This window comes from Mytilus edulis, chromosome 9 (genome assembly GCF_963676685.1).
Source record: "Mytilus edulis chromosome 9, xbMytEdul2.2, whole genome shotgun sequence".
Lineage (NCBI taxonomy): Eukaryota > Metazoa > Mollusca > Bivalvia > Mytilida > Mytilidae > Mytilus > Mytilus edulis.
Window position 1 is genome coordinate 76,101,980 of NC_092352.1, and position 12,992 is coordinate 76,114,971.

General features: G+C 32.2%; 1 protein-coding gene across 1 annotated transcript; it reads left to right on the forward strand.

Moving 5' to 3' along the window:
• Positions 1 to 510: 510 nt before the first annotated feature.
• LOC139489051 (uncharacterized) lies at positions 511 to 6,656 on the forward strand. Its single transcript, XM_071275152.1, has 4 exons — positions 511 to 879; positions 3,228 to 3,323; positions 4,060 to 4,212; positions 5,160 to 6,656. Exons 1-4 carry the CDS (start codon positions 684 to 686, stop codon positions 5,387 to 5,389), a joined length of 675 nt encoding a protein of 224 aa, XP_071131253.1. The 5' UTR covers positions 511 to 683; the 3' UTR covers positions 5,390 to 6,656.
• The last annotated feature ends 6,336 nt before the right edge of the window (positions 6,657 to 12,992 follow it).

The following is a 12,992-nucleotide window of genomic DNA, read 5'->3' on the forward strand; positions in this document are numbered from 1 at the left end:
AACAACATCAAATCAGATTTTAAAAAGCCAAACATACAGACGGATACATTAATAATATGTTGTTCCTGTTGGGAATCTGCATTCTGTAACATGGAAAGAGAAACATAATATGAGAAGAACACCATTTATTATTTTGTTCTTCATTTTCATGCTGTTCAATGTGTCCTTTAACAATTTAAAACACATCGTCCACTGGAGATACACATAGACCTACGACTTCCTTCAACAAAAATAAACTATTTTCTTAAATGTATTGAGGAAGCTTTTGGCAGTTAAGCCCTGTTTAATTGTTTTGATGTCAGTCAGTATAACGTATGACTGTGCATACGATGAACGCCTGTTTTGATTCAAACTTAAACTAAAATTTTATGTAATAGCTCGTAAATATCAATGAAATTGATTTTTAATAAATTATGAAACACATTCCTATCGCACTATAGCACAGGTAGATAATTACTTTAATCATAATTCAACGCTTTCTGTCTCTTTTACCTTTTGAGAAAGTCCCTTGATTGCTTTTAACACAGGTATTAATAGGTAAACCGGTTGACAGTATAGGTTTTCTTTACTCATTATTTAGAAATGGCCGCTCCCAGTACGAGCTGAGACTTGTGGTCATATTTTTCGAAATTTTTCGTTTTCTTCCATAATTTGTCAACAGGAATTATTGTAACGTTTCAAAAATGGGTAAACATATGTGTGCTATAGCGGTGTCTGTTTTCTTCATGATTTCAGCTTTAGCTTTGACTTTGATTAGCATATATTTTGATTATTGGTATGAAGTTGATGCTGTAAATAATAGCAATACAACGATTAAAAATACATTTTCTTACCGATATGGAATGTGGAGAAAGTGTTACCTTTATGAAGTACCGTCGGGTATGTATACAAATATTTAGGATCAATTTATGTTTAAAAAAATGATAATTTTTATCATTTAGATATTTTACCTTTTCAGTGGCAGAGACAGTCATTTATAAAAGGGGGTTCCCAACCAAGGATAAAAGGGGGAGGGGTTCCATCTATATGTCCACATTCAAATGCGTTGATCGGCAAAACAAGGGGAGTTTGAACCACCCTTCCCCCCTTTTTTTTATTCGCAATGCACTGCTTTACATACTTATACTGAGATGTATACAAATATTTGTACGTGATAAATGGCTGAAAATTGAAAAATAAATTAAGCAAGTATAAGTAAAGTAAAGTTATAATATGAATTGAACACGAGTACTGTGTCCTTATTTCTAACTAATTCTTTCAGAAAGGTTCTACTTCATTTACGTGGGATGTGAATAATAGAATGTTAAGGATAAATGTTTCATTTTCACATTTACAGCGATTATGATAATTTGATTTCAAATTGAAGATTCAATTTCTTAGACCCTTATAATTCCCAATAAATTTTTAAACATCATTTTAAAGGAATGTTTTTGATCGTCTGTATTCTCAAAATATTTCATTTTTATTTCCACAAAAAGGAAATTCAATTCTTACTGTCAACTATTAATACTAAATTTCATATACTAGACACACCCATTTTGGGAAGTTTGTTCAACTTTAAATAAGTGTCAACATTGGTATTAACGAATATTGAAAGAAAAAATAACAATCTCTTCAACAGTGCTGAAAGATGATATATAGTACGTGAAAGTTAAAACCAAGGATTTGTATAGTATCCCTTCAGTATACAAATTCTTGATCAGACCGACATTGCACAAATGCCCCCACACCCAAACCCAATTTAGATTGTATCGACTCAGTTTGAGTGTTATGTTTACGAGATTTCTTACTAACAAAGTTAACAATATATAGTTTTGTCAGATTTCTTTTGTTGTATACAATACCATGTATACGTGTAATTTTCAAACCAGTGTAATTATGGGTTATTGTGGAGGAGAATGATTAATTACCGGTAGTTTGATTTTACAGGTAAAAACAGTTGACAGAAAAAAACGTATTCTTTAATAAATTTGTGGTTAGACATAAGTATAATATGCATTAATTTGCAGTTGGAACAGACAAGTGCACTTTATTAAACATGTTATTTATAAAGTCATTAATGACAAACTGTTCTATTTCCTACTTTTTATACATGTATTTGTAAATATACGTATGTTGTTATACATGCATTGTTTTACATTTACGTATGTTGTTTTACGTACTATGTACTTGTACCGGCCTTGAACATCTATAAACTTTTCCCTATATGCTGAAAGAATTCAAAACAAAACACCATAAAAGTTTGCTCGTTGTAATAGAATGAAAAGGGGCGACTGGGTATTTGAGGAGGTACAAAATAGAAATAATGCTTTGTAAATATGTGTTCGATGCTCAAATTCAAATTTGAAAGTCAAGAGTGTGTAAATATTTAATTATTACGGTACAAATAGAACTTTTCACAATGAATGAAAGAGGGGCGAAGGATACCAGAGGGACATTCTAAATCATAAATCGAAAATAAACTGACAATGGTTGAACGCTAAAAAAGAAAAAAAGACAAACAGACAAATAATAGAAAACAAGGCACAACATAGAAAACTAAAGACTAAGCAACATAAACCCACCAAAAGTACATTTAAGCTTATGTGTAAAACTAAACATATGATGTGATCATGAAACCAAACATAATAATGACTATCAACGCAAAATCAAATGTCACGGTGCGAAATGAATATATGCGGACACGTGTACTTTAATAAGGAAAATGATAGAATCGGTAGTCGCAATAAGGGAAGCATTTGTACATTGAATGAAGACACATCAGGAGCCTCTGGCATTTTTTAGTCCTGTATGATTTTTAATTTTAGTTTCTTGTGTATAATTCGGAGTTAAGTATGCCATCTATTATTACTGAACTAGTATACATTTTTGTTTAGAGGCCAGCTGAAGCACGCCTCCGGGTGCAAGAGTTTCTCGCTGCACTGAAGACCCATTGGTGACCTTCGGCTGTTGCCTGTTCTATGGTCGGGTTGTTGTCTCTTTGACACATTCCCCATTTCCATTCTCAATTTTATTTTTACAGTATAAAGACCAATACCCACAAAACAAACAAAACGTGTAAGGAAAAAGTGTCGTGGTTTGGGGGGGGGGGGTGGGGGGCTGGGGGGCTGGCAGACAAGCATTAGTCCACAAATTAAATATATCGAATAACACACAACCTAATACATATTAAATTAAGAATATCATATTGCTTTTGACCAATGTGTTACACTACTTATATTTTTCAGCGGAAGAAAGAGTGAGATATGAGAAGTGTGTCTATACATACGAAGATTTGATTCCAAGGAAAGACCCAGACGATTCCGATGGTATTAGATACCTTCGTAAGTATCTGCAATAGTCATAGTACATTTGTTTCTTTTGAAGCCGTTTGGTCCTTACTAATATTATGGTGTTTAAATGAATTATTTTAAACATACAATATAACTTACCCATGTAGTTTGGTGATTTTTTTTTTACAATGACTGGAAAATAGGAAAGAGATCAACAGAAAACACATTTAAATTAATAAAACTGTCGATAAAATAGTAAAAAAAAGTCTACTTCAGTGACAGTAATTGTTTACTTTTCACTATTATAGAAGCCGGGGGATGTTAGAAAAAAAGCCTTTGTTTGCTTGTCACTTTCAGTAGTTTCCCTTCCCCACTTTTTCAGTGCACCGCTGCGCCACTGCTTCTAAAAGTCGCGTGGCAAAAAAAATCACGTTCTTATTCATACTTTATAGACACAATAATTAGGAAGATGATTACTGGCAAAAAAATAAAACTGGCTGTCTGTCTGCATTTAAACGATCCTTGTCATACAAAGGATGAATCATTCGAAAAATGAATTCAGAAATTTCAGGTCAAACATTGAACAGTCAATCATGAATGTTATAAAACATACATTTTGTGGCCCTTTATATCTTGTTGTTCTGTGTGCGCCAAGTCTCCATGTTGAAGGCCGTACCTTGACCTATAATGGTTTACTTTTATAAATTGTTATTTGGATGGAGAGTTGTCTCATTGGCACTCATACCACTGACATCTTCCTATAATATCTAATCGTGTTTCATTTCAGATTTAGAGAGATCATGGGTAGGATTGTTAATAACATGTGGAGCGATACAGATATTTGCAGTCTTAACAATGATTTGTGGATTGTGGCCATGTAGAAAGAATCCAAAGCGATCATCTATTTACTTAGCCAGTGCTATTCTGTTCTTATTTGCAGGTAATTAAAATTATTCCATATTGATAGAACTTATATTAAGTATGTTTTTCTATATGAATGGGATTTTGAATAAATAAGCATATTTACCTACGGAAGAGTATTGCCACCGGAAAACGTCTCGTGCTTTTACGTGTATAATTATATTAAAATCGTTTTATGTTCACATGGTTTTGTTTAAAAAAAAATGTCATTACATACAACCCTCTCTGTCCTATAAATCTCTCGGAATATGGAATAAAACAAATATACTGTCTTTTGTTTCGGTAAATATGCAAAACTCAATAAAACCACATATTTACCTAACCAAGACAGTATTTGTATATTATCATATATTAGAACGGTTATATTAGAACATAGTATACAGTTAATAACAGATACATAGATATACATGTGTGAATCGTGTATGTTACGCGGCAATAATACTTTAAAAATTGACATTGAAGAACTTAAGAAGCAAACAGAGATTTTGACATTAATTATTTGGATTAAAAAGAAGTACTTATCAATTTATATATATGTGAAGTGTTGTTAACGCCCTTCTCCCTTTTTGGATCATCTTCTTTTAAACATTTATTGTAGATATAGAACCACGCTTTCAGTCTCACACATTAAATCATTTCAACAACTTGAGGTGTCCTTAGTTACTGCTCTTTCATACATATAACTTGGTCTCGTTTTCCTTTGGCAATCTTTATCAATTTAACTATGCTAAATATTGATATCTATAGATGCTTATTGGAATTTTGATTATCAGATTGTTGCCTCATCGACTACATCTTTTTACATTTCAATCCAAAATGCCTTCATAAAAAGAGCTTAAAAAAATTCTTAAAAAATAAATTCAGTGCTTGAAAAAAACATACATAAGTGTACATATATACATGTATAAGGTATGGTAAGATTGTCATTTTTGATGTATGTATTTGATTTTTATTTATTTATTTCAGCAATGGCAGGTGTAGCAAGTAACGTATGTTTCATGGCATTACGAGATTTAGACGAGAATAAAAACTATATTTATCCTGCAAAAACAGAGATAAAATATGACTGGACATTCATGACGTCATGGGTTGGAACTGGACTGTGCTTTATCTTAGCCTTTATGTATATATGTCTATTATGTGTGGACTATGATGATGTCAATGAAACTGGAAAATATTCAACATTCTCAGAATAGATCTCGCCTACGTTCGGCAAAGTATAACCAGTACTTATAATACTCTATGTGGATATAGGGAGAGTGACTGTTCATGTCCACAGACTATTTGCTTACTTAAATGTGAATCTCGATAATTGTTGTTGTCAAATTGCATTCATTTTTAAATCACATTGTATCAATGGTAAAATAATTTTAACCTGTAATTTTACCTTTTAAAATTTACGTTTAGGTATGGGTGCAATTTGCATCACTGTCATATGTAGTAAAATTTATGTTTTAAAATTGTTTTTTAACCTGAGCTCATAAAATATAAGCGGTGTAGGGTGTCAACGAAATACATGTATTGTATTACAGAAGAAGTGATTCATTAACAATTTTGTAACTGTTACAGACCGACAACGCGTATGGTAAATTTATAAGATCACTAGGATATGACGTCACAACTGCCAAAGATTCCGAGCAGCCGGGCAACCAACAATGGATATACAAATATTCATATCATAACATGCATTATCATTTCACAGGAGTTTATTACTTGACCAAAGACTAATTTAACAGTATTATCTTACATTTTATACCTTGTAGACTTTTAAAACGAAAACGTTATTTGAAAAGCTTATAAACTAAAGCATTGAGAATGTCGCAGTGACCTTTAAATGTCACCTGTGACTTTTTTGTACATGTATGAACTACCATATACGGTGGACCATCGCTTTAATGCTTTAATCTTCGGACGGGGGCATAGGTAATAGAAAATACTTTTAAGATTTGAATGATAATAGATTATATACAATTGCCTACAACCTGATTTACAATATATATTACACTCATATTTTATAAAAAGTGCGATAGATTTGTTAAGTGTATTTATTACATTATTTGTACTTATATATACAGTGGCAATGAAAAACAAGTTAGGCAGTGGAAAAAACAGGGTAGGGTGGGGAGACAACTGGGATAGAAGTGTTCGAAGACATGCGATTGAACAATTATCTATTCAATCGCTCGTTGAGTCCACCCATAATTTAAGAATATAGTCAATAGTATTTTATAAAACATGCATGACAGTTCAAAGATAAACCGTATTGATAGAAAACAACAGTCTTGAAATCCATTGATGTTGCTAATTCAAAGATGTATTTTATTTTATTTTTAAGTTGTACGAAGCAATATACATACATATACATGTGAAAATGTTTGATTTTTTTTTTATCATCATATATGCACTAATTTAACTTTATATATATTTTCATTAAAAGTATAATAAATAAAAGTGTAAATCTTATATGCAGACATTTTATTTTAAATTTTATTCTAGCCCGTAGCTAAGTTGGCATGTCTCGAATAAATTAAACTTTTAAATTACATAAACGAATTTTACCTGATGACTTTCGATTGACAACTTCAGACGAGAATCTTTTAACATGTTTAAGGCGATATTTGTTTTTGATAAGCTATTAAAGTTGTCATCTCTTTAATTTTGGATTTTAAATGAGAAAATGAAGTTCAATTAGCGTGACTCAGTGACCGTACATATAATTGGTATAAAATTCCAAGTTCCGATTTGGTCATTTAATACTGCGGTCTTATTGTCGCATTAATGGGGGTACGGCTTAAATGCTCGGCCGTTATCTCTATAGTTTGTAAAATGGACCTTTTATAAAAAAATCTTAAGCTAATACAATTCGTACATTGCTAATCCTACGGCTGGGTTAAGTGTTTATTTTAAATGTATGTATATATGAACAAGTTATATCATATATCTAGTTAGTAGAAAGAAACTTTTAACACAAATACTACCATAGTTACTTCTCGATTGGTCATATGTATCATAAACCAAAAGTTTACACCTAAAGTGGTATATGGTAGAGTTTAATTATATTTTACGTCATAAACAAGAGGGTCTCGATGGGGTGGGGTTTACAGAATATTGAAAATAAAAAATAAGCAAAAAAATAAATAAAGGGCAAAACATGATGAGTAGAGAAATACAGACAAAAAAAAAAGAGAACACTGGGGTGCTAAAATATAAAGAATAAAGAATATAGGGCAACACAAATAAAATATAGAAATTAATGAGAACCGTGGTGTAGCGGTTAGCGCATTGGGATACTAACACAAAGGTTCCTGGTTCGATCCCCGTTGTGCGGTGAAAATTTCTTGGACTGCATTTTCGGCTCTCCCTCGACATCATTTGCGAGTATGGTCTTGAGAAACGATGATAGTCCGTCGGAAGGGAACGATAAATGGCTGATCCGTGTTAAGAGAGAGACAGATCTCTTGCATGTAAAAGACACCCTTGTAGATTTCGAAAAAGAGCAGGCTAATGCCGCTACAAGGCAGCACTCGCACCCGCAAAGTGGAAAGGGATTAGTATTAGTTGCAATAACTAGTTTCCCAATCCACTATAAATAAATGTGTTTAAACTCATTAAACAGAGAAGTAACAGCACAACATGTGAACAAACTGGAAAAAAACTGCTTGAAATAGCTTGGCTCAACAGGTGGGCACGAAGCACAAAAACAACTAAAAAGTGATAGATCCGATTAATTGTAGTTGATGAAAGTTGGTATGATTGCCGATTAATGAGACAGCTATATGCATTGGTAGTCCAGATATGAGGCCGATTTTTAAAACTGTTTCTGTGGCTTCCTTTATTTTAAGTTTGATAAGATGGATGCATTTAACATATAGACACCAAACTTTTGAAAGATTTAGTCGAATGAACAGCTTTATATAGCAAAATTGAAAGTTAAAATATAGTGCTAGATTTTTCACAATTTATTGAAAGCTCCTGCATAAAGAAACAACTCGCCAAGAGCATCACGACTGGTTCCCATAGGAATGTATATTGGTTTTTTTAATAGTCATCCAAACATAACAAAATTAATATGCTGTCAATAACATATCAAGTATCTTGATGATTTCAGTTTTTAAATGTTTATTTCTTCACTGTGTTTCACGAGTTCTAGTGAATGTATTTTTATTTAATTAATATTTTTGTTTACATAGTAACAAGACGACGGCTTTTACAATCCTTAATTTAGAAATGTCTAGTACAAATGCTTGCATTTAATCACCATGGTAACACACGACGACCGTTTGGTGTCACTGTTTTACCTGACGTGTTTAATATTCTTCTGGATATCCCTATATACATGAAACATGAAACATGAAAACTTAATTAAACGCCTATTTCAACATATACAATATGTATTCAATGGCGTTGTACATAAATGACATATAAAATACACAAATACTATACAAAAATACAATATGTACGTATGTACTATACCAAAAATTGAAAATGTACACTGTGATACACAAGAAAAAAGTCAGAAAAGTTCAAAATAATTTCGAAATACAATGTTTTCAACCGACATTTAAAAGTATCCAAAGATTCAGAGTTTCTTACATTTGTACCTTGTTCATTCCACAATTTTGGCCCAATAGTACTAAAGCTTCTATCTGAAAGAGTTTTCTTTTTGTTATATGGGACTGCATAACAACCAATAGATGACTCTGACGACCTTAATGAACGTTTCGACACTTGAGGATTTAACAAATTGATCAAATATGACGGTGCATTACCTACATGGCAGTTGTACATATATTTTGATATTTTGAATGTAATTCTGGCTTTGATCGGAAGCCAGTGTAAGTCAAACAATGCCTGCTTGGCACTATCATACTTAGAACGGTTTAACACAAGTTTGGCACACATATTCTGTATACGTTGCAATTTATATAAATCAGTTTGTGAAATTCCAAAAAGTAAAACATTGCAATAATCTAAATGTGATATAACCAAAGATAGGACCAAAGTTTCAGTTGCTTCTTTCGATAGATAGGATCTTATGCACTTTATTTTGTAGTAGTTCATCATTGCTGTTTTACATTTTTTAGTAATATGGTCTTTGAAGTTTAGAGTCTCATCCAGAAAAGCTCCTAAGTACCGTATACATGTTTTTGATTTTATAACATCTCCACAAATGATTATTTCTTTTGTCTGACATTTTGAGAGTTGGTGTCGACTGCCAAAGAGAATAAACTCTGTTTTCGTATTGTTCATTTTTAGTTTGTTACTGTTCATCCAGGTGTTTATATGAACAGCGCAGTCCTGTAAGTCACGAATTGCATCCATCTCATTCGTTAATGTTGGCACGAAACGTTTATTAGCAGTATGGTCGTCGGCAAATCCGTACACAGTAATAGATGGTGGAATAATGTCGAATAGAGTTCCGGCGTAGACTAAATAAAGCCAGGGACCTAAGCAACTTCCCTGTGGTACGCTACACTCCAGTTGTCGCTCTGATGATGTTGTAGAGCTGACATTTACACGACAGCTTCGAGGTCTCAAATAGGAATCGATCCATTTAAGTGCGGTTCCATTACACCGTACTGATATTCGAGTACTTTTATCAAAATACTATGAATGCTGCATTTAAATCAACGGCGATCATAGCGGTGACTTCTTGATGCTCCATCCCATCGAGTATGTCATTAACGAGTCGTAGAAGGGCCGATTCGCACGAATGGAATTGACGATACGCAGATTGGTTTGTAGGAAGGAGATCATGATCTTTCACGTGTTCATTCAGTCTATATAGCGCACATTTTTCAATTAATTTAGACAGGTAAGACAAGTTCCTTACTGGTCTATAATTTGAGTAAATTAGTTCAAGACCAGCCTTTTTCAGCAGAGGCCTGACTACCGCTTGCTTCCATCTTAATGGGAAGACGCCTTTACTAAAAGACAAGTTAACTAACTTTGTGATAACAGGCAACAATTCACTAAGGAACGATTTAAGTACTTTCGTAGGCAAAATGTCAAGTTCGCATGATTTACATTGCAATTTATTTATGATGGTCTTAACTTCGTCTTCTGAAAGATTTTTAAATGATGTAAATATACAGAAGCTATCGTATATAAATGTTATCTTTTCTTTCTAGAGGGGTGTCAAATATTAATTTACCTTTATATAAAACACAAAACGTAATTGCTCCCTGTAGGGTTGATGACATGATGGTAATCTTAAGATGAAAAAAAAAAACAATTGAAAAATAAAATGAAAAATGTTGATTACAAACATGCGTAATGAAACACACAGACAGTTAATGTCTACTTTCCGCAGGGCTTTGATTATTCATCAAATGTAGCAACAAATAAACTACAAAGAAACAAGCTGAATTTTTCTTTTTCATTTTATCTTATGTTTTTGAATACATGTGTGACTGGATTACATCCCTTAGTACGTGTAGTAGATACCAGTAGCCAGCCGTAAGTAGATGAGCTAGGGAAGCTTCTTCATCTTTATCGGTTGACGCACTGACTTGTAACACAGAGGGCCTGGGTTCGAGTCCCGAAGTTAACAATGATGATTTTGTATGTTTTATCATGCTCTCCGGTTAAATCTGTATTGTTTTAAAATACTATAAGTAGATTTTATTTTTGGGACATAGAATTGGTTCCCAAATAAGTCTTCATTAGCAATCACTCACTATGTTACCGATTATTATCACTTAACTCACGAATTCTTCCAAACCATAGAAGTTTTGTTTTACAATTGAATGAATTATTAGTTGGTGTTTACTTAATGTCCAGTTGCAAATTTATCATGCAAGTTCAGGACGAATTAACCATAATTGCAAAATGTATTTCCTTTTCCACAGGACGTCCTGGATAAAGGTTATGGACAATTCGACAGCCACTGGAAAATAAAGGCATATTGGATGCTTTTGTTAATAAGGTTATATATATGTTAATGTCTGTTTTCCTTATGATTGAACTTCACATTTAATTTTAATTTTGAATCCAAATTTCAACTGCCAAAGTGTCAACATTTTGTCGATAGCTCAACTGTTTTGCATCTCCGCTCTTTATCTCCATGTTGAGCTATGCTATATATGCTCCATTGTGTCTTTCAGTGCCAACAATAAAAACTGAATGTATCAATTGCGCAGTGGACTCGAAAAAAAAATTGAAATGCATAATTGAACTAAAAAATAAATGCAGCATGTCAGATTTTCATTAAAAATCATAAAGGTCAAATGAGAGCAACCCAAAACTATGTCTTAATGGCTGCAAAATGTTAAAACTATTTTTGAAAGTGTAAAAAGATCACGGTATGATTTGCAGACACAGTACATTCACATTTTTTCTTTTCTTCAAAAAGCCACAGTACATTGGGCTGAATTGGTCGTTACAATCACAGTAAAATTCCAGGTTAACCCGACTATATATAATTTAGTATATTGAAATATTAAGGATCTTGCTTGTTCAATTCAAGTTTTAGTATTTGTAACGGTGAAATCCCGTTAGTCCGACAACATTTATTCCTACATTCCATTATTCCGACAGCTCATTATTTAAATGAAACACCTGTCCTAAGTGTATGGATAAAATTTCTCCATAAGACCAAAGTTTAGATTCCGATTATTCTTCTCGTGCGGAACATTTTTCTCAGTGCCTAGGATTTGATACACTTGCTTATTGCAATTGCTGAGTCCTTATCCTCGTCACCCCTATTCGTTTTACGGGTCCCAATATTTTATTTGTCTTTATTTTTGTTTTATGAAAACATAGACAACAGCAAAAGTAGGCAAATCATTTGGTTCCGCGGAACTCTTACAAATATTTTGATAGGCCTTTCGCCATCTTTGTGAACGTTTCAAACGATATTCATGACTCTAAATTTTAAGTTGTAGATCTGTTTCCAAAATCCAGAGCTTATTAACTTTTAATAAATTGTATTTTACATTCTTTTTTGTAATCGTTTTCAGAATTCAACATTCGTTTTTCATCATTCGATTTCAACATTAAACATTAATTTTCAACATTCAACATTTGTTGTCAATATTCAAAAACATTTGTTTTTAGCATTTATTTTTCATCATTTGATTTAAAAATTTAACATATGTTTCCCACATACGTTTTTCAACATTCGTTTTTCAACATCCGTTTTTTAACATTCTATTTTAACATTTAACATTAGTTTTTCAACATTCATATTCGTTTTTCAAAATTCAATTTTTTTACAATTTTTTTTTTATGCAATTGTTTTTCTTCAACATTTGATTTTAACATTCGACATTTGATTTCAACAATCAACATTTGTTTTCAACATCCAACATTCGTTTTCAGCATTCAAAATCGTTTTTCAATATTTGATTTCAACATTCAACGTTTGTTTTCAGCATTCAACCTTCGTTTTGGACATTCATTATTTTTCAACAATTATCATTCGTTTTGGACATTTATTATTTTTCGACAATTATCATTCGTTTTCACCATTCAACATTCGTTTTTAACATTCAACATTAGTTTTCAACATTCAAATTCGTTTTCAACATTCAACAATGGTTTTTCAACATTCAAATTCGTTTTTCAATATTCAATTTTAACATTCGCTTTCAACATTCTTACAAATTTTTTTTATGCTATTTTTCTTCTTCAACATTAAACATTTGATTTTAACATTCATCATTGATTCAACATTCATCATTGATTCAACATTCATCATTGATTCAACATTCAACATTTGTTTTTAACATCCAACATCTGTTTTGGACATTCATTATTCATTTTTTAACAATTATCATCGTTTTCAACATTCAACAT

Coding starts and splice junctions, on each gene's coding strand:
- LOC139489051 (XM_071275152.1), top strand. CDS start 684: ATGGGTAAACATATGTGTGCTATAGCGGTGTCTGTTTTCTTCATGATT. Junction 3,324..4,059: donor CGATGGTATTAGATACCTTC/GTAAGTATCTGC, acceptor GTTTCATTTCAG/ATTTAGAGAGATCATGGGTA. Junction 4,213..5,159: donor TATTCTGTTCTTATTTGCAG/GTAATTAAAATT, acceptor TATTTATTTCAG/CAATGGCAGGTGTAGCAAGT.